The 22,944-nt window shown below is 41.5% G+C and overlaps 1 protein-coding gene across 6 annotated transcripts in view; it reads left to right on the top strand.

Moving 5' to 3' along the window:
* AFF2 (ALF transcription elongation factor 2) overlaps nt 1–22,944 on the top strand; it is a 350,216-nt gene that overhangs the window by 22,298 nt on the left and 304,974 nt on the right. For 3 of the 6 annotated variants that reach the window (XM_085570466.1, XM_085570462.1, XM_085570465.1), the window contains exon 1: nt 3,362–3,528. The exons of 1 other annotated variant lie outside the window; for it this stretch is intronic. In XM_085570466.1, coding sequence (XP_085426592.1) covers nt 3,482–3,528 — 47 coding nt within the window. In that variant the 5' untranslated portion in view covers nt 3,362–3,481. Of the gene's footprint in view, nt 1–3,359; nt 3,529–22,944 lie in introns of those variants that run through there. 2 more of the 6 variants (XM_021547866.3, XM_085570463.1) reach the window with 2 other exon arrangements.

Below are 22,944 nucleotides of genomic sequence, written 5' to 3'. Positions count from 1 at the left end.
GAAAATAAGCTTCTCTTTGGATAAAATGGAGTGTTCTCAGCAGCAAAGGTTTCTGTGCTGTCTCACAAGGGGTGCAGTTCAGTTAACTTATGCCTCTGTGGCTGTGGGCTGCTGGCCTCAGCCTGTCTCACCTGACCCACTATGGATAGTCTTATCTCTCCTCCTTCAGGAACAGGGACATTGGGGCAGGTGGTGGCAGCTGCACCCTGGCTTTTGGAGCACTACACAGGTCCTTGTTACTGGTTCACACTTTCCTCATTGTCTTTGTATGTTCCTTTGCAGACAGATTGCAAAAATACTTTGGGTAAGGAGACTATCAAGGGATGTAGGTAAGTTTGAAAGAGAAAGGATGAGGCTAGGATGTCCCTTCCCCGCTTCAAACTCTTCTCCACTGTTTGCTGAACCTGATGAAGGAGGTGGGAAGATTGACTGCTTTTGGTGCTCCAATAGCTGCAGTGTTTTCAGCTGTGAGTCCACCCACGCCTCAGCCACAGCAGCCACCAGAGGGGTCTAGGCATTTGTGCCTTCATCAGAGGGACATTCAGGCAGGACGCAGGACTCCTCTAATGGAGGACAACTTCTCCCTAAATGAAGACAACTGCCCAAGCCACCCCGGAGGAGCATCTGGCCAGGAAGCCGGCTCTGGGCTTGTCGAGCAGGCTGGGCAGGGCGGCTGGCGCAGGGCAGGGCCGCTGCAATGGCAGCAGGGCTCCTGCCTGCAGCCTTGTGGGACCCTGCTGAGCCAGCACTCCCCTTTGTAGCCGGCCGCAGGGCCAGGAGGCCTTGCTGATCTTATTTATCCCCGTTCTGAGCTGTTGCAGGTGCTGGGAACCGCAGTTGTATTTTCCACTGTAAGCGTAAAAGAGGTCACGCTGAGGGCAGCTGAATTTTCTGTTCCTGGCAGTTGGGTAAATGAACCCTTTGGTGTGTGCAGCCGGAGCTGGGACAGCCTCATGGCTGCGTTTGCCCCTGAGCTGGCCCTTGGAGGGGGTGCTGGATCTCCTGCCAGCGGCCGGGCACTGGGGAGCGGCTACACCCCAACATGTCCCCACAGCCCTTGGCTCCTGTGGGCCAGCCCTCGGTGAGTGGGCCAGCTCGTGCTCTGCTGCTGTGTCCAGGTCATGTGTAGCCAAGCGTGGCTGCCGTGTCCCCGGGGACAGGGCTGGGCACAGCCCTGTCCCTCCAGCCCTGCGGGAGAAGATGTGTGTCCAGCACACAGAGGAGCATGGTCTGGTTGTCCCCAGTGGTGACACTCAAGTGCATCCTTGAGGGTTTGAAACTGACTGCAAGAAGCTATTTGAAACTGACAGTAAAAAGCTGCTTCATTCACAAACTCTGTCACAGACCTGAGGGCAGAGGGTGCTTGGGGAGCTGCAGGTGCCAAACATGCAACTGCTGAGGAGATCCATTGCCTCTGCTATTATTGCATGTCATGGGGGACAGCAGGTTTGCTTGGTGATGAAGGATCTCCCACTCCTTTGCTGGAATGAGTTCTGAAAGCCTTTTCAGGATCTGTTCTGTGTATCTTTTGCTAGTTTCTGAAAAATTGGAAAGGGTTTGCTTTTAGAAAGTGAAGGTGCTTATACCTGGGAAGTGATTTTTCTTTCTGTTGGGTAAGAGCCTTTGGCCTCTTGCAGACTGCTTTGGTGCAAGGGTGACCAGCTGGCAGCCAAAAGACCCTCTGAGAAAGCAGGAAGCAGAACTGCCCCCTTTTGTGAGTCCCAGTGCTTTTAGTAAGTTGTTTGACTTTAATGGTTGAAGTTTGATGTACTGAAAATGGGCAAGATATTGAATGTAAGTGATTAGGTGACAGACTAAGCTTTTAGTTTTATTAATAGTGATTGTTTGTTAAAAAAAAACTCTCTGTACTTGTGTTTGGAGAAATGTGAAATTTTGAAAATGTGACTCCACCTCCCATGTTGGTCTAAAGTATTGGCCACAAATTAGGATTTTGAATGGCGCCTTTAAAACCAACAATGATGCTAAAATAAGTAGAGAGAGGGGCCCAACTCATGATATTTTAAAGCTTTAGGGCCATAGTAGTGTGTTTGAGTCAGTGGTGAAAACAGATGCAAGAAAGGAAATGCTGTGTGCACCTGATGTTTCTACCAGAAGGTTTACTGGAGCCTTGTCTGTGGTGGCAGAACTGGCTGCTGTGACCAGCTGTGTCGAGTCTCCTGGGGCTGGGACACAGCTGTGGAGACAGGACCTCACCAAAATAAGGGCCATTTCAAAGTTCACCAAGTCCTCAAGACTTGCTGGCATGCAGAGACATTCAGGGAGTAGAAGTCCTCTGTGGAAGACTGGCGTAAAAATTAAGATGGTTTTGGTCTTGTCTTTGCAAAAACAATGTATGCACTTGTTTGTTCAGTGGGTATACATATTTGAAGTATTATAAATATAAAATGGATGTGAAAAGTCGTAAGATATTGGTTACTGTTAAGAAGGCAATCCAGACATGAAAGTGTGAATCTGGGTAGGGAATAATTTCATTTAGGGGATATAGGGAGCAGTGGGCCCCTTTCTGATTATGTGTAGGTGCAGCCTGGGATTTGTCTTTGGCTTCTCCCTGGGATTGGTGGGGGAGTGGTGTGGGCTCTACAGGGGGCTCTGGGATGCCCTTGACCAATGTCCTGACTGATGCCTGTAGCTGAGCTGTGCCACTGCTCATCACAGGGCAAGTGGGAAGTATCATCATCCCAGTGGGAGAGTGGGGTGCTCCCCTGGATCCAGACCTCATGAGGGCCTTTTTCATCCAGCCTTCCTGGGCTGCCCGAGCCTGACTCTGCTCTGACCCTTGCCTGCCATCCTGCATCTCCCAGTGCAGCTGACCCGGAGCTCTGGCCTTGCCATGTCCGTGCAGGCAGGTTTGTCCACACAGCCAGCAGGAGCTGGCTTTGGCAATTAAATGATAGGATTATAGGTGCCTGGTTTTGTGTGTGTGCCTTTTATTTTTTCTTTTTTTTTTTCCCCCTCTTTAATTCTCTCCCCTATTCTCCCTTCCCTCTCCCCCTCTCTGACCCCAGCCAGGCCTCTCGAGGTCTCCCGCAGGCTCGAAGCTGCGCCGCTCCCCGCGTCCCCGCAGTTCCTCCTCCCAGCTAAACTTCCCCGCGCTCCCGGCGGGGGCTCGCGGCTCCGCCGGATCCCGGCGGTGCTGCCGCGGCGGCTCCATGCCGCGGCTTCGGGCCGCCCCGGCTCCTCCCCTCGCGGTGTGCGAGGCAGCCTGCCCGCCCGTCTGTGTGTGTGTGCGCCGGGCCGCCGCCGCCGCGGTGCTGCCTCTCCCAGCCGGGCACAGCCGCGCCGCGCTGCTGGCGGCGGCGGCGGCGCTCCGCCACCCCGGGCGGCTCCGCGCGGCCCCGCGGCGGCCGCCGCTCCCCGCGGCGCCGCTGCCCATGCGGGCCGGCCAGCAATAGCCGCGCCGGCTCGGCTCCGCGGGGCGGGGAGGGGGCACCACTTCTCTGAGTCTCCCCACCACATCGTTATGGACCTATTCGACTTTTTCAGGGACTGGGACTTAGAGCAGCAGTGGTAGGTTTTTTTTCGGGTGGTGGGATTTTTTTTTTTGGTTTTGGTTTCTCCCCCCCCCCGCACCACCTCCCCTCCCCGTCTCTCCACCCCTCTCCTTCTTCCAGCTGCTTCCTTCCTACCCTTCCCTGCTCGCTCCCCCGGTGCCGTAGCCTTTGTTGAGGGGCGCAGCGCCCGGTGCCAGCGGGGAGCGGGTCCGCGCTGCGCCCGCGGGCGGCGGGGCCGGCCGGGGCAGCCGGTGCCGGCCGGCTCCAGCCGCGCTCCGCGGCCGGGCAGCAGCGCTCGGAGCGTGGCGGCGGGGGGCGAAGTTGGCCCGCAGGGCAGCGCCGAGAGGTGCCGGGTGCCGGCTGCGATCAGCGCTGGCAGCCCCCTCCCGAGCAGGGGCGGCGATGTTCCCCGGGATCGCGGCTTTGCTAATGTTGTGTTTACTGCTGTCACTGACAATGTTCCTTTCACGGGGAGAACCGCAACTGTAGTTTCGCTGTGTGGCACAGTTCGGCTGTAGCTCTGATCGGTGTGGGGGCTTCTGGTGCTGGTTTTGATGGTTTCCTATTCTAGATGAAGCGTTATTGAAGTTAGTTTTGGAAGTGGGAAGATCAGTATCCGTGATATTATAACAGGTCTTCTTTTTCCTGCCCGTCTCTGCCTCATTTTTCTTTCCTTTATTTCCATTTATTTTAAGAATGGAAATATAGGTTTATATTCCCCTGTAAATACGTGCACACCTTAAAAAGGTCGGTGCATCTGTTTAAATGCATTGTAAACTTGTTATGAAAGTGAATGCTCAGGAATTTTTTGATGGGTGATAAGTAGCTGGGAAAGTTAGAATTTGGATAGGTATTTAGTCACGTCTGTGGTTGGTTAATAAGATTATGCTTATTCTTTGGCTGGTTTTATTGGCTCTTTCTTTACTTTTCAATTTAGCGAATATAATTCCTTAACTGTGCATGGGGAAATTCGGAGGTTGGGTGCTGCTTTGTTAAATGCTTTTAGGCTGGAGTGCAGTTTGCCAAGGAAGAATGAGACTAAAATACTGTATTTGTGATCCTAATCTCTAAATGCCACAGAGATTATATATATGTGTGCATGTATGTGCATTTGGACCTCGTGTTTTGCCGAGGGTTTACTTTACTTTGTTGATAATATAAAGGTATGTCTATGAAAAAGGTAATATATCTTGTTAATAACTATCATTTTGCCAAACACGGTCTAACAGCTATACTTGCAAATCCCTAGTAATCAGAACCAAATACCTGTCACGTTCCATTTTACAGCAATTGGGAGTAAATCCTCACAACCATAAATTACACTATATCAATATTAATCTGTAAGCAGGCATTTTGGATCATGTGCATGTTTTATCAGCTCCTCATAATCCATTGTATTACATCTTTTTAATAATCATGCTGTTGTTATTTAAAAGTAATAATCACAATAAAATTAGTGCTCAATTAAATATTATGCTTCTATTATGCTATCTTTACTCTGCTACACTAATTTATTTTGCAGACAACTGATAACCACTGTATTACCACTCAAATAATATTTGCATACAATTTGCCTAATTTATAATGTGGGTAACATTAATTTAATAGAAGCTGTTACAACCCAATATGTGGGTGTAGTTCAAATACTAAGCATTTATAGGTATTGAGTTTTAATGTTTGCTTAGTAACTTACTTTCATTTGACTATGATTTTATGTGGATTTAGAGATGTGCATCAGAAAGAAGGGAACTCTCGTGCTTCAGTTTTTCCATAAAATATGAATATATTGCCTCTCATTCTAAAATTCTATTTGCTGTTTTTTGTACTGTGAAATTTATTGGTTTTAGTGGTTTTAGGTTCATCAGGAGTGAACATTTTTACTTAGAGAGTTTGAGCAGATATCAAACTGTTTGAAACAGTCAATGTGGCACAGGCGTTCACACATACTTACTGGAGAGATCGAGTTGCATTTTGCTTTTAGCAATCCAGTTAGTATATGTAAGTGCATATATAAGATGTGGGTACATAATCTGCATGTCTACACAAATGTGATGTGTATTTTATTATACATGTAAATATTTTTGTCTCTGACAAGTAGTTGCATAGCTTACAGAGAGTTAAATTTAGCTCCTGTGTCCACAAACACGTGTATGTATGTAATGTGTTATACATACATCATCACCACATACCCAGGAATATGCATGCACATCCATCAAGATTTATTAATTTTGTCTGTGTATCCAATATGGTGTGCTTGCTATGTAATATTTGCAAATAAGTATGTATAACATGATGTGTGAATTGCTACTTCTTATTTTGAAGCTGTCCTCCTTCTGCCTGTGAGCTGGCCTTTGTAAAACGTGTTTCACAAGCATTTATAGGGCAATTAGGGACCCTCTTCTGCATTCCTTGCAAACCCAAAACTTCTCCTAATCTGTGCTGCAATCACCAAGAAGGCAAGCTCAGGCCTACTGTGTGTGTGGGTGTTTGTATTATCTGTATGCAAAGTACAACAGAAACATTGTTACCCTGAGAAATACATTAAAAAAATATTTATAGCTTGAGCACGTTTTTTTAATCTGATGAAAAGATGTAAAGGTAAACTTTCTTTGCCTTACATTTATACCAGGAAATGACTTCGTGAAAGTTACTCGTTGATGGGAAAGATACAGTTAATTTCCCCCCACCTCCAATGGAGGTACATTTTTGTGTCACTTCTTGAAACATACTTTGTCAAGAGCTGTGATTGTTACAGCGTGCAGTGCCACTGCACATGTGCTGAAATTCTCACCTGGCCTTCCGGATGATTAGTGGGAGCTTTGTCTTGATGATACAAACTGCAGAATCAGCCCTTTAGTTTCCCATATTAGGAGAGATCACAGTAGTGCAAGAATGAGATGTTTCACTGACCCTTTGTTGAGAATGTGATTAGGAAGGTAGCTGAGAGTTGGTGTGGGGTTTTGTGGTAACGCTGGGGTAAAATGTGTAAAATGAGGCCATGAATATCCTTGTTGATGTTTTGCCAGACTTGAAAAAAACTGAAAAATACCCAAAACAAATTAGGGAAATGTAAACTCAGGATGAGGTGAATGGGCCAAAGCTCAAGTCTGCTATGATTCCTGGATGAATAAGAAGTGTTCACCTGGGCTTGCATTTAATATGAGCCATTCTAAGAGGGAGAAAGAAAGGGAGATGGATATAATGAAAAGCTTGAATGCCTGTGTGCACCAAGGGGACCACTTGCTGTTAAAAATCAAATTTCATCTTTTAAATCACTTTCCATGCTTGTCTGTGGTAACCAAGTAAATGAAATCTTGCTGTGGCCTGGGACCATGTGGCTAGATTTGAACCTGCTTATGGAGTAAGGTGGTGTCATTAATCAGCAGCTGGGAAACAACAAAACCCAACAAAGACCCAGCCACCCTGGAATATATACTCCTCACTAGCACAAACAAAGGCAGAAAAATTATTGGTTTATATTATATTGATTGTCATAGGTATTAATATTTTTAAGTCTTCTAATCTTTAAAAAAGTAGAAATTGAGCAAATACTTAGCACAAAAATGCATATTGAGATATGTAAATCAAAACCTGGCAAGATGAAATAAGATGAACTGGTAAAAGTGTCATCTTTGCTGCGTGGTTTCAAGGAGGAAGACTTCTTCCTGCAGAGAAACAAGCCTCTTGTTTTTTTCCTATTTTATATTATGTATCACAAGTAGCCTAATTACAGCAAAACCAGCAAACTGCCAGTTATACAGGAAGAGGCTTAAACTCACTAAACTGTTATATAAATAGAAAGTTCAAAGGTCTGTTTGTGGCTGACAAAGCTGAGAACAGGCCATCTGTGGGCCAGGTTCCTCTCGTGTGTGAATGGAGAAACGCTCTGCATGCCACAGCAGCACGCTCTTTCAGCATAGTCCTCAACCTGGAGGGGGTGATCCTGCTCTCCAGACAAAGGTGAACTGTTTCAGTTCCAGCCCTGGCTGTTTCCCCCTCTTCACCCACCTTCCTGCTTCCCTCTCTGCCTTGTGCCCCTGCAGAAGACCTTCTCAGTTACTGTTCTTTCACCAGGGATTGTAATAACTCACTAAAAGAAAAGTCTTCTAAACGTGGAAGCTGTGTTATGTTTCTGATAGGGATGTGTGAAATAGAGTAGGTAAGCTCTTTGGGAGTTAGATTTAATTTTTACTTATTTTAATTTTTATGGGGTGATGGTGAGAGCATTAGTGTAGGAAAAAGTCACATTTTGAATGGATTTCTGTAAGATTTTTCTCCTGCCCCTTTCTTTTCCCTAAGAAATATTACAGTTGATTGCAGTTACTTTTTGGATTTGTATTACAGACATCCGTGAGTAATTATTTGAGAATGTCTAATTTTCAATTTGCTTTGAAAGTGTAAATGGATAGATTGTGCAGCTCCTGGTGGGTGTGTGAGGGGGATTAGATGCTGTCAAAACAAGCAGCTGAAGAAGACCAAAATTAGTCTTGGGCCAAAACCTGTACTTGCAGTACATCCTGATTTAGTAATTCCTCCCAGGCTGATATTGAACTTCATGGAGTGTAAATCTTGAAAGAATTTGGCTGTTTGCAAACATTAAGCTCACATCTATCCTATGAGACAAAATTACTATCAGTTTAACATCATTTGAATTGTTTTCCTAATGATTCATTCAAGAATTTAATGCCTTTTAAAATATATAAATTGGGATGGAGAGTAGATACTTCAGATACTGTTCAGCTATTCTGAAGCCAGGCAGAACTTCAGAGCATTTAAGTAGTCTGTACATGAATGCCAATTATATTGTTTGGGGTTTTCTTCTTTAGTTAAAGATGGTACTATGATGCAGGTCCTTCAGTAAAGCAAAATTATTCCTTTTGTCTGACAAGAGTACTTCTGCAACCTGGAATTTTCAAAATAATTTAGAGTGGAAAATGTGACATTCTGTAAAGTTAATACTTAAATACACTAAATGATCTTTGAGAAAATGGATGGACACTGCTGGTCTTTTTATGCTTCTTAGGACTGAGACAATATGCTCCAGCATTGTGGAAGGGGTGTTTGTGATGCTTTTTTGTATTATAAGGCCCAAAGTCTGTTATTATCTAGATAAAGAAAAATGCCCAACATGGCGAGATGGGATAAAATTTGCACTAAACTTGGAAAAAGCATGTGGTGTGGGCCTTAATTTAGCAGAGCCCATAGACAGGTATGTGGCTTTAAGCACACAAGAGACCCTATTAAAACAACTCTGATTTCAAGTTAAGTTTCACTAAACTGGGTTCTTGATCACTCCAAAAATGCTCAATGTGCTTTACTAATGACTAAACCCCAGTTTTTGATGTATTTGGTAATGAAAGCAGGTGTTAATTTTGCCTGTACAGTACCCATCTATTTCCCTGAAATCTACAGTAGCTTTACATGATTTCACCAATAACTGGGCAGTCAGAAAGAATGCAAATATTAAATCTCATTTAAAAAAAATCTAGAGGGATTGTAGAAAGCGTTTTATGCCTTAAACCCATTAAGCATTGAGGATAATCATCTAAACAGATAGACCCTATCCTGTGCCTTTAGTTTGAGGTAATGAAATAATTTTTTGTGTCAAGGACTTGAAGGATTTGGTTCCTGAATGTTTGTTAAATGTATATAGTCAATAAATACCACAAAGAAACTGTGTATTCCTCTAGCAATGGCCAGTGATTCCAGTGAAGGTGCTCCCAGTTGACTTGAGAGGGCCCTTGATTTGCCCATTTTGGCCAAAAGGCTGACTTCTTTAAATGTGGAGCAACTCTCTAATGAGCAGGATCAGCAATGCAGTGTGCACATGCCTAATATTATGCATGTGGAAAAACTCCTCAGAGCCCAATTCTGAACCTGTCCAATTCAAATTTACTGCCTTTCTTTTATGGAAAGAAAAGAAAAATGGAGGGGAAAGCTTGAATCTTTTCTCTTGATTGCAGTTAGCAGAATGGATTTTCTAAAGCCATCACTCAACTATTAACACTAAAAACTGAAAATGTGCCACAATTCTGGGTTTCACAATGTTGGAAATTCTTTCTTAAGCACTGAAAGAGAAGATAGTAAATCAAGTAAGATGTCAAGTTAGTATAACCTTCCATAATATAACATGGTCAGGAAGTCACAACAGTGACTCTAAAAGACAGCTCTTTCATCCTTTTATTGTTACTGAATGTTCTGTGTTGATGCTTTGTAACCAAAATATTTGTTTAAATTGTTCTAATAGCTTTGGTCAGAGGTCAGAAGGTACATTACTCCTGACTAATGGACGACTGTAGAGATTAAAAAAATGAGAGGAAGGATGGCAGTGTGTGTGTCAGTAGTTTTTAAGCTCAATCTTGAATAACTTCTAATGAGACAGTTGTTTCACCAAAGTTTCTCACTAAGGGTGTATGATGTTAAATCTTTCTTTGTGAGGAAATTGTGGGGGAATGAGCTCGAGGGCTTGTTTTCAAATACACTATACTGGAGGCCAGTCTCAAAGAAACTTTATAAAAATTGTATATTGCTCTTAAATTTCAACAGGACTGCTATTGAGTGCAGTCAGTTTGATGGGTTTACAAGGTTGGGCTCATAGTGCTGAAAAAGTAATGTGGAGCAAGAGAGCTGAGGCAAGGGAATAACCCAAAACTTCCTGCAGTTAACTTCCCAGCTGTTACAAAGTGTTTTATCATGAAGAGACTATTTCTCAACTTGTACATAGTGGATCAACGACATAAATTGTTATGACTTTTAAGCAAAGGTCTAGTCTGTAGTTTCTTTAGTAAAACTACATATAATGTTTTTATAATATTTTATTAATATATTCAAATTAAGTCACTGAGAGAAGAAAACTCTTCACTTGAAATATTTTTTTTCCTTGTGACCTCAGCTGTTGATCTGTGCCTTTTTGCTGGAGCATATAATTGAGTCCTTATTTCATGGAATTTGGGATGGTGTGTTTTAAGGAGAGTTGGAGATGATACCACAACTAGAAGCTGATTTTCCTTGTAGGTGGAGCAGAGAATAGGGAATGCCATTTATTCTGTGTGGTGTGTAAGAGTTGTTTAGTGAGGAGCTGTAGTCAGCAGTTCAGATTCCTGACTCACATGCTGCATGGTGCTACCAGTTATAGTAAGACATGAATAGCCCACTCATAATTATATGTAGTTATAGGGGTGGGGTATTAACAGCCAGCAAAGAAGAAAACAAGATAGAGCACCAAGTTAAAAATCACTGAGTTATTCCTTTGACAAGTATTATAATAGCTATTTTTGTATGTTGTGGGTGTACATGATGTTGTGGAATGAGTAAATTCTGTAGCTCTACATTGACAGTGCCTGGGGCTCAAACCTGCAGAAGCCTTACTAGTGATATTAGTGCTTTTTCCATTTGGTGCTTTATTTACATGGACTGTTGGCAGGATTCAATTGTCGCTCAAAAGTTTTCTTGGATGTCCAGTGTAAGCTCTTTTGATAGGTGATAGTATCTGCATCCTGCAAAATGATAGACACCTGAAAGTGACACTGGGTAAAAACAGAGCAGTCCTTGGTGGCTTATGATCTCTGCTGAGAAGGTGGCTTCATAATGGAATGGTTTTTACTTAGAATGTTTTTATGTCTGAGTGTAACAGTATGTTACATAAGTCTGCTTGTTCTTCTTTTTGTCTTTTATTACGGTTTAGGTCAAGATTTCTCTTGTGAGGAAAAAGAGCACACTACTGTCAGTAGAGAAAGCAAAGCTTTAAATATAAACTATTATTAAGGTCTCCCGTTCCTGTTTATTTCAGCCTCATGTCATGAGGGAAACTGAGATCCTGAAGTAATGGTGTTTAGGTGGGTCTGTTTCTGTGCTGCTGTCAGTAGCCACGCTTGTATTTGAGAAGACTGTCTTGGAGCATTATATGTCTGGTGGTTATAGACCTCTTAGTCTGCAGAGATGCTGGAGTAAGCGATGCTTTCAGAAGGCTGCACATGCTTTAGGTCCCTGTCCTGAACTCTCAGGTGAGACCCCCACAGCCTGGGGACAAGCCAGTTCATGTAAGAAAACTTTGGGCTGCTCTTTTCAATGTGGGGTGATTTTTCATCCAGTTTCTTTCCTGTAGAACAATGGAGTGACATTCTTCCCGGTGTTTCCTATGAAGAATAATGATGAGGAATTATCTTCTCTGTCTACAAGTGTTTAAAAACTCATTAGTTAGGGTCCCTGAAAGAGCTCCAATACAAGTCAATGGGTGTGGTGAAGCCAATTGTAATGGGAAGTGGACTGAGCCCTGGGGCTGGTGGTCAGCAGGGAGGCAGAACTGTGAAGAATACTGTGCATATGCCATAGTAAGCATTTTCCTAGATCCCTCTGTGGGATAGGACAATGGCTTTGGAGCTCATATTTACTCAAAAAGCAGCCTTTTGATTTTCATGGCTTTCTGCTTGGTTGCATATTGGAAAGCCCATTTGTCTTCACCAGGCCTTTGAAGAGGGGTTGGTGAAGGAATTGAGGCATTAGCCAGTGGCTGAGGGCTAGTGGTTGCTTGGAGAAGGAACTAAGTTGCATTGCTTTTATTTGGTAATACTGGAAAGGGTTGTTGTCATTTTTAAGTTTGTGAAAGCAAGGTGAGTATATACTTTTAGGAACAGAACATGAATTCTCTGGCTGCTACTGTGGCTAGCTACTTTACTGCCTTTGGAAAGTCACTTGGTATCTGTCAAAAGTGAGGCAATAGTATTTACTTCTGTGGTGATTTGCCTTTTTTTTTTTTTTTCAGGTGCAAAGCATGAGAGGGAAGGGCCAGCTGTGTAGTTACCTTTATCTGGTCTTTCTGCTCACTTTTTCATCTTCCTGGGTGTCAGCTGGGGGCTGCTTTTGACATTTTTCCTACTCTGAACTTCACTCTACCTATATAGTCCTTCACTGGCTTGCTTGTACAGTGTTACCCACAAGAAAAGCAAATGGTATTGATTGTCTGTGGCATAGCTGATGCACAGAGATCCTTGTGTTGGATGCAACATTTGTGCTGATGATTTCAGACACATGTTTAGAAAAATGGGGTGATATTTCTAGCCACAGACCCTTCAACCAATGATGATTTGTCTCTGCTTTACCTCCTTTTGTGAAGTGAGAAGTGTAGCATCTCCAATTTTTACAGTTAGACTTTCAGAGAAGTCATTGTCATCACTCCCCCTTACACAGTGGGGAATGGGAAGAGAGAAGTGACTTGCAGAAGGACTTAGTGTTGGTCAGGAATACAGCTGAGTTCCACTTCACTGCTTGCCAAGTCTGATGGGTATATTTTCCTATTCCATGGGGGTGTGATGAGGTTAAGTCCCTTAAGGTTTATGAATGTTTACAGTGATAGAAGAAGACAGAAACCTAGGCAGATATATTAGCAGAGGGAAGGCAAGCCTGTAAAGAGAAATGGTGGGATTTGGGCAGTGCAAGAGAAGATAATCAAAGCAAAGAGCTCTTCTGAAGGGCAGAATTTATTTGTAGTGTGTATACTGCATGTAATTTGCCCTGCTAGTATAGCTGGGCAGGAAGGCCACAGACCTTTTGGAGACAGAACCATCCTGTTACTCCAGAGGACTTGTCATTTACCAGATCTTATAGCAAAGCTTTGTATATACAGCTGTAGCATAAGAAAACGTCATCTCTTGGATGGTTCACTGAATAGTACATCCACAGTTTTTCAGAAGCATTGTTGCTCTTTGAGCCAGCTGCCTTTGTTTCTAGCAGATCACTGCTGCTTTGTTGGTTAACCCTGGGCATGAGTTTTCTTCACATATGTTATTAGACTGAGCATATTTTCTATTTATACCACTTGGGGATACAAATTACTGTGTTGCGCTCAGCAAGCACGAGGAAAAGTACATCCTTGTGATTGGACAAAAAAAGAACGCAGGGCAAAATTTTATTCTAAGGTCCTTTCTTTCAAGGTTCAAGGGAAAACAGGCAGCAAAAACAATTAATGGTCTTTATTTTTATGTCCCTAAAAAGTAGGAAGTATTTTCATATAGACTATGTTGGTGGAATTTGGTTATGAAATTAACAATGTGCCTTTGAAGAAGGGATTGAATTTTGTTGAAATCCTGTGCATCTTTTTTAGGCAATTAGGGAGATGATTAGTGTTGTACATGCTCGGTAGCATTGTCTTTGTGGCTTTGATAGTTGTCTGTGGGCCAGTAAATTTGCACTAGAGGGATAAGCTGGAGGCCACTGCAGCTGGTTGAAGTTTTTCATTGATTTAGTAAACTCTAAACCATACTTAGCCACAGCTTCCCTTTCTTTCTCATTTCATTTTGGGAGCAGATGACCTTTACCTACTCTGTGGTAGAGCTCCAGAAATATTATGCAATCTATTGCAATGTTTTTGTTACTGCTCAGTCTTCCTTCTCTCTTTAAAGAGTCCTTGCCCAAACTGACTCTTTTTTTAGTGGGCCCATGGAGGGATCATAGATAAGGGAATATCATTAAAGAGAGTTTTGATATTTGTGTAGGTAAACACCTGTTTCATTCTCATTCAGAATCATAGCTCTGTCAGCAGGACAGTGAGCATGTTTGGATTGTAGACCATGACTAGGTGTTATCCTCATCAGGATAATAAATAATACACTTCCCTGTCACTTCTGTCTGCTGTTTCTTTCCCCATTACCCAAGACAAGCTGTTGTGTGAGAATTTTGCCTGGTTGTAGACTGCTCATGAATCTTGCAGTACGTGACATGCAGACATCTAACAAACATGACTAGAAACTGCATAAAATACACAGACATAACACAGAAGTTATATGTTTGAAAACACATTAGAGCTCCACAAATAACCTGATATCTAGGAGGCTTTTTTCCTCCTATATATCTATAACCAAAAATACTCTGCTAGCTGCCCTTCAACCAGATCAGGGTTATTTTAGATTTTGTAATGATTCTTACTTGTGTAAACTCACAAAATCTGCCTGCAAATTCAATTTCAATGATAAAAGGTCTCATCAAAAACTGAAGCAGGCTAGAATGTTTGGTCAAGATTTAATATCTTTGTAACAAATTATAACGCAGTGTCTATATGTTCTCTGGTGTCTGTGGAAAGAAAAGGAACAAAAAAGATACTGTTCCATTGTACTGGGTCTTTTGTAAACAATTAATGGCTAGGTTGATGTCTGAAGCAAGGGTGAGAGAATTGATAAACCTGTTCTAAAGGGCTTGAAAAGTTGAATTGAATTCTAAATGTGGATTAGGAATAAATGATGACAGCCAAGCTAGCATTACCTCAGTTGATTAATTTATAAGGATACTGGTCAATGATTTTAACCAACAGCTATGCATAGTAGAATCCTAATGGGATCTGTCTGTTAAGATTACATAAAGTAGAGCATTTGATTTATTTCATAGCTTTCTAACGCGCCACTTTAACTTCATACAAATAATGCATTAGTCACACTGGATAAGATGGCGTATTGAAGAAACTTGTGATTTTGTCTGCTTCTTATAATCTGATTTTATAAAGGATTAAATCTGTTTTAGTAGTTCATTCATATCATAAAAGAGATTGTCAGTTGAATGAAATCTTTACATCTGCCACTTTCTATCTCATTAGAAAAGGCAGTAACATAAAGTTCCTCATTTCCTCCTAGTCTGTTTTATCCCCTGGTGTGTCTGAGTGTGTATATCTTCTGTACATGTTTGTATATTATAATGTCAGTGTGTTCTCAGAGTTGTGGTTAAGAATGTGTCACAGCTTTGGAGGGAGAATACCAGGGGCTATGAAGGTTCTGGCCAAGAACATACCCAGCCAGGAACAAATGGGGATGTGGGCAAAGGGTGACTATCCAAAATCTGAGTGATGGCTTGTAGCAGCATGGCCACGTGTGTGTGTGAGAAATCAGCAGGTACTGGAGTACCCTCAGCCCTTGACTGTGGGTATGCCTTATCAGTGGGCACTGAGTGTGCACTGAACGATGAGTGGGTGTTAACCAAAGGCTGATTTAAGAGGACATGAAGGCTGAGCATTCCTCTGGACTTCAATGTGAATTGTCACTTGTGATCAACTGTCATTCATCTGTCACACTTCCACTGGTTTTAAAAACACTCTTCTAGTTCAGATGCATGGTTGTTGATTTTATTAAGTTAGTATTTAATGGAAAGTTACAAATGTAGTCATTTTTTATCCACTGTTGTGGAGGGGTTTATTTATTGTTTGTTTATTTTATTCCTTTTATTGAAACGTGTGTGTATGTCATCTACTGACAGGATGCTGCTGTTATACCTAGCAGTTCTTTCCATATTGCCCTTCAAAACGTAGTATCAGTAGATCCTTCCATAGATGTTTTCTTACTTGTATGTAAAGATCTTGCCATTTTTATTTAATCCTATTAAGTGTTTAGTGCCAGAATTGGTCTTCTGAACATAAGGTTGTCTTGAATTCTGGTGTTGAACTATCCAGCTCTTTCAGTTGCCTTTTTAGTCAAGGCAGCTTCTGAGAATCTCAGTTCCCCTTTCTGAGGACTTGCTGAGGACAAAACTTCATTCACATTTTTATTTGTTGATGCATGTTTTAATTTAACTGGCTCTGTCATTTAAATCTTGGCTGCTTTGCCCACATACTTTGATTTGGTAGGAGTGTTTTGATATAAAACTTGTGGTCAGGCTCCTCTCTAGGTCAAGGATCCTCCTGCAAGCTTTGGTTGCAGACACAAGTGGGAGCACTGGGGTGGGAAGGGGGCTTGTGTGGGCTTGGGTTGCCAAAGAGTTTGCACAGAACTATACCCATTTGACTCCCAGCACAGGACTGGGCCTGTCTCTGACTCCAGCAAGCTTCTTGAACAAGACTATAAGATTCATGTATTGTTCTTCATGCTTTGTTTTAGGAGAAGTGACAGCAAGGCTTAGCTCTGCTCAGCGTTGGCCAGTGTCTCTGCAGCAGTGCTGTGCTCACTGCTGAGCCCTGCAGTCATAGCTGAGTCATTTTGTGCTTAAATCATGTTCCTTACTCAAATTCAGGGGGAAAACCCCTTTACTTCTCATGAAAGTGATTTGGTCATATCCATTCCCATGATTCAGAATGGTCCTCAAAAGGGCAGTAATGTTTGCTCAGGTGTAGAGTTTCTGGGGCCACATCTCAGTGTGCACAAGTTGGTTTGCTGAGATACAGGACACTGAACCCAACTGGAAACTTCCTCAGCTGAATTTAAGCATCCTCTGCTGCAGAATTACCTACACACAGTGAAGCAGCTCTAGTATCTGTGACCTTGCTCAAAATGTGTGGTCGTGTGAAGTAGACACAGCTCCAGCAGCACTGGGGGAGGTTGACTTTGCAGGCAGCCACCCTCTTTCACATCAAACCTGGACTGCTGGGGGTGCCATCCTGGAGCTGGACATGGCAGCAGCCTACATTCCTTACTGCTATCAGAGAATTCCCAAACCTGATACCTTCTGTGTGCACAGATATTTAAATGGAAGTATTTGTCAGATTCCTCATGTATGTAGTAGCATAATTTTTGGGGTGAAAAGTGTGTGCTGGTTATGTATTCTAATTGTTATTCAGGGATGGGCCTGCAGTTTGGTAATACACTGAGGACTAGTGTCACCTTCTAGCCTTCAGTAAAAAACCTATCCTGTGGTATGGTTACAGCAATAAGACACAGCTTAAGCATTTAAATATGAAAGAGCAGTGCCACACTGTTCATTTTCAGTGAGGAGTACTGACTGTATCTCTGAATAAACAGAGAACAGCTTTTTATGAGAGATTTTTGTTGTATTTTATTTGGCAGCTATCTTAATAGGAATTCTTCAATAGTATTTTTTTGTATTTTGTGCTGGTAGGGGTGAGAGCCAAAGCGGAATCTGAGCAGTTTTACTTGCTTTACTCATGAACAATAAGAAAATATTGCTGTATTAATTACTTTTGTGCTTTATTGGCAAAAATAAAGAGATCCTATAATATGAAATTGCTAATATGAGAAAGGCTTTGATTTTCTCATTAGCACAGGATATTTTGCATCTGTTCTGGTTCACAAGTGCATTGTCGGCACTTAAATAATAATAATGACTCAGTAATGAATAAGAATAACAACAAATAAGCTTGTGAGTATTCAGGCAGTCAGGCACCCTCCGGTGTTTATCAGTAGGTTGGTTTCGGAGGTCTTGCAAAATGAGCTGTTCCCATATGCCCATTCAGATTTTCTTAGATCATTGCACAGCCCAGAGATTCATTTTGCTGCTGACATGGCTGGGTTATATACAAGTACTTTTTTCATTGTATGTCAGTAGTAGAGTGCTAAAGTTGAAATGGGAAATGTTTCTTCCACTTAGAGACATTTAAGTCTCCATTTTTCCCCTCCATTTTTTCTTTTTTCTACTTTTTTTGTGTGTGAATAGAGTCTTAAGTATCTCCTTGTTTTGAATTTGTGAAAATACCAGAGCACTGGATTGTTCTGCCAGTCTTTCAAGTATCTTCTTAAAAACATAGCCTGGAATCACCTTCGCTACAGTTCGACTCAGCTTGTATTAAATTGTCTCTGCTTCTGTAGGTACTCTCACAAAAACAGAGAATATTAAACTAATGTTTGCAGTCTATCTTGAACGTTAAAAAGCCCAGGAATCTAAAATGAAGGTTCAGTTTCTGATTTGACTTTTGGTTTATAGCACTGTCTCACCTTCTTTAAAGTCTCTCGCCTGCCTATAGAATATGCCACAGTGCAATTTATGGATTTAATTTTTCTCCAGGTCGTATCTAATATCAAATATTTAAGAATAGTGATAAGTGAAGGATCACACAATACTCCCTTTATTGTTAAAGCAGTGGCTGATTTTGTCAAAGTATATTAACTTTTAGCCTTATTCTCAGAATAATTTGGACTAATGATGTGGCTTCATGGTTATGAGTTTAAGAGAAAAAGAAAATGATCAGTTCAAGTTGGGGGAAAAAAACCCAGCAATTATATTTTGAGTAACTGTTTTCTTAAAACACTACTTTGCACTGTAAATGATACCCTTATGACCCTGCAATTCAAGAGAGTAAAAAAAAAAGTGTGCATATGTACAAACAACAATGTGAAATTTGACAATTCTTGTTAAACTTTTAAAGTTCTTGACTGGCAGGCAAGAGGGCATCTTCTGTGTGAAGAGTCTAAACTATACGTGTCCATTAATGCCATTAAAGGGCTACCTTTAAAACAGGTTACCAAAAAGTGGCCTTATTGATTGCTCCAAGTGATACTTGCTTAAAGAAGTCTGCCTATGTTAAAGTACACTTCAGCAATAGATGTGAAGCAAAGGAAAGCAAAAGTTGATTTTTTTTTCTCTTGTTGATTAATATTATTTTTGGTCCAATAGCCCTCAACTATTCATGGTAAAAATAAAACAGGAAGGGAAGAAAAATAAAAAAAAGGAAAGCAAAACAAAATACAAAATAAGTCCTCCTCCTCCAATTAAAACAGTTTAGCCTTGGATAAGCCAAAAGAAATTGATAGAGCAAGTAGTTTAATAGCACATGACCTGTAAAGTACTTAAAGTGATCTGTGAATGGAAGCTACCCTAAGCCTGCTTCTTGTCACAGCAATTTGTCTGGTTTAAGAGCAGAGTAAGTGGGTCGCCGTGGTGATAGGTGAGATCAGATAGGAGTCTCTGGTGGGACCAAACTACAACAAAGCTCTTCTTTGACACCATTGCTACTGCTGTTACTTCTCTTAGTGAATGTGCTAATTATCATTAACCTGATAAGGCTTATATTAACTGACTGAAGTAAATGTAAATTTTGGTTAAATAGAGAGTAGTTCAGTAGACTTGACAGGTGCTGATTTGCTTAACTGTTATAGTCAAAGTGATGGTATGCTTCAGGACAAAATAAATAATCTAACCCTTGAATTTTAGGCTTCAAATGCTCAAGTTTTACTCCTAGAACAGAAAAACTCAAAGTTTTCAGAATGTCTTCTGCCTTTCTCCCCTGTCCTGTGATGCTTCACGTGAGGACAGTTAGTTCTTACAGTTTTTATACTGCAGTGGAATCCCTCTGTAGCCATTTGTCATATTTGCATGGCACAGAGTAATGTGGCCTGTTATCTTCTGACATTATTGCAGTAGTAAATGTTGGGAAATAAATAGCAGCACCAACCAGTGTAATGGGGGTAGGGTAGATGTGCAGTTCCAGTAGAGGGTGCCTTGCTTTGGGTGGAACCTTTTGGGCAGATGATCTCTCTCTGCCTCACTCTGTTTGCAAAATGGACACTGGAGTATACACTTGGCTTTTGAGACCCTCTAGGGCCTTGTAGTTATGAAGATACATAAAGACCTTTCAAATAGCTTTCATATGTCCAAGCAAAACTGTATCAGTATTAAAATGTTCTTCTTTTACTTGGGACATTCTTGGGAATGCTGGAATATTTATAGTATATTTCATGTATACCACAGACACTGCCATTAGTGCACACAAGCTCTGCTTGTGTCAGGAGAGCTGTCACACAGTAACATGCTGCAAGAACAATCAGCTTTTATCATTTCATAGCTACATTTTATTACTCTGTAAGATGTTTTAATTACTTTCCTCCTTCTGCCTATACATGTTCATTGGTAAGGCAAACAGCTCTGGAAACTGGTGTCCTCTGCCTGTCAAGTACCCCTGGCAGGACAAGGTTCTTCCTCTGTGCTCAGGTGTGGCCACTTCCAGAAGGAAGTTAGGGAATCCCTTATTCCTGTACTTGTACACTGTCATCTCAGTCATGCTTCTAGGGACTGACTTCTGTATTCATTCTTGCCGTTCTCCTTCCCAAAACAATCCCAAAGCAATCTTCAAACAATCCAGTAAAGGCAAATATATCATGAGACTTGTGCAGTGTCTTAGGTCTTTGTAATGTCACTGAGAAAGGGGCTGGAGTGATACCTCAGACTTGGTTTTGATGCACGTGGGACAAAAGTAGCTGAGTGGTTTTCTGCCCTGTGCACACCACCTGCTCCAGTGAAAAGAGGAAGCCTTAACTGTTTGCAATGGTCATGAAACTATCTGCACTTTACTGAGACATACAGGTGCAGATAAAAACCCCCAGTCTGAAAGCACATACGGTAATAAATTGACTGTTGATAAATCAGAATACAGCTGCACTTCTTTGCGGAGTGAGGGTTGTTTATTTCTCTGTGCATCCCCTTCTCCATTAATGCAGGTAATTATCACACTTTAGTTTGGATTGCGAGATCATCACATACTTTTACTGCAGGCAGTACTTTACTGAAACTATCCTGCATTATGTCTACAAAGGTTTAAAAAAAGAGGTGGGGGAATAGAATTACTTCCTGCCTGAGGAACATGCTGCAGGGCTTTTTTTTTTTTTTTTTGCCTTTTTTTTTTTTTTAGTTTTGTATTCACTAATTTACTGTTTGTTCTAGAGCAGCAGTGAGTGGGAGTTAAACTTTAAGTGCACATTTGGCTCTTTAAAAAGACATTTAGTGTACAATTACTGCTGTTTACCATCTTATAATTGTTGTGTGTTTAGGCTTAGTCAGGCTTAGGAAGATGGGTATCTGTAATCTTTGAGGGCTACAACTCCCTGTCCTAGTTTTTACAAAAGAGAAAGTAATTATAGATATTGAGATGGATACATAGATAACATAACACTTTGTGCTGTGATGTTTTAGTGATTAGTGTAAAGTAAACACAGACAAAGAGAAAGGTGCTGTGTGTGGCTGCAGTTTCAGTCAGTGATATTTGAGTGTGATACTCAAATAGAGTCTGGGAGTCAGGGCTGCTTGCCATGGGGTCCCCAGATTTGCTCTTCTGAACTTGCACAGGTGTGCAATTTATAAAAAACGGGGTTTAAGAAAGGGGCTGTATTTGTAGTAACAACTGATGTACGTTACACCACATCAGAGTAAAAGTAACTGCAGTCATGCCTCAATTGGCAGCCCGATGAACAGAGCTGTCAGCAGGCCCAGTGACAGGGGAAGTGTCTCCATCAGCCTTTTTTGGCTGACATCTTTGTGAGATAGGAAATAGAAACACGGGTAACTGTATATCTGGGGAGACCCAGATCTGCAACAGGATCTTGACAGGGCTTAAAGTGTAGTTTATGGGAGCAGCCAAGAGTTGGAAGGGCAGGTCTCCCAGTCTGAAGTCCATCACAGGAAGAACAATTGAATGTTTCAACCTGATATATAGCTTCTTCCTCAGTAAATCTTTCCAATAAACTATGGACAAAGCACTGGAGAAATATGGATGAATCCAGGTGTAAAATATGTAGACACCAGTATTTTCATTTCTCAGAGTTGTTCCGCATCTCAGAGTTACTGAGATGTGGTCTTTGTGGCTTGGCAAAGGATACCTTGCTGACATACATTGTCTGGATTTTCTTCACGAGGAGATGCATCTGTGAGGACAGGCTGAGATGAGTATTTGATGCCTCTAGTGGAAGTATAGATTAAGTTAAATGGGTTGATCGTCCTTTGAACTTGAGTGGAAAAAGCAGTTGTGTGAAAACAAAATGTGGCAAATACATAACTGTAAATGCCATAGTACTTGAAAGGCATGAGAGGTAGTTAAAAAGCATCATTAGCTAAAACAGTATCTTGTTCCTTTAATTCAGTTTTATGACCCACTGTAATTAGAGTACATAGCTCCACTATTTTTCTTGAAACAGGAGAATTGGATTTCAGGGCAGTCATCTGAAATTTTTCACTTATAAATAAAATTAATACTTTCAGCTTTATTTGTCAGTAATGTTTTTGAATTACAGGTGCTCTAGAGAACCATATCTGTTTGAGGGCTATTTTGCAGCTGAAAGCCTTTGAGAAAATGTTCCAATCATTCAAAAAAGATCTGAGGCTCCGAGTACTTATTGTGACTGTCATATTAACTTTCAAACTTAGAATGCAAAGGACAACTAATCCTTCCCTCCTTGGTAGAAGTCATATGCTGCTTTTTAACTTTCCTCACCACATTTTATTTTTAATGTAATTTTAATGAAAAGGTGGATCTGGCATTATAAAGTTGTTTGTTGCTTCTCTTCTGATGTTAGAATGATAGGAGTTCCAGCAGTGTTACTTTTTTTTTTTTTTTTTTTTTGAATAATATTATATATATTCTGCACTTAAACTTTGATCTTGCGTTTAGTCCTATGAGTGGAAATCCATGACACTTTCTTTGGGCTTCATCTGTATCGTTTTAAAATGAAGTGATACATTTTTAACAGACTGTAATAGTCTCTGGATTTGAGACCATAGAGCTGGAGTACTTGGGAGTTACAAAGGTGGAAAACAGGGAGGGAGGTGGTGAAGATCAAATCCACCCTCCCACTTAAAGGGTGGAGATAAAGCCTGATACAGTACCCCACCTCTCCTTGATAAGGCTGCTCTGGCTGTGTTAATGCTGCTCCTTTTCGCCGTGTTGAACTTCACCCACTGACATTAAATCCTCTCTCATAAGTGATTGGTGTACAAGCCTACTCTGTGATTTCCAGGCGTG

Source organism: Lonchura striata, chromosome 4A, assembly GCF_050655825.1.
Source record: "Lonchura striata isolate lonStrDom1 chromosome 4A, ASM5065582v1, whole genome shotgun sequence".
Classification (NCBI taxonomy): domain Eukaryota; kingdom Metazoa; phylum Chordata; class Aves; order Passeriformes; family Estrildidae; genus Lonchura; species Lonchura striata.
Note: the sequence above shows the minus strand (reverse complement) of the source record. Positions and strands in the feature narration are given on the sequence as shown.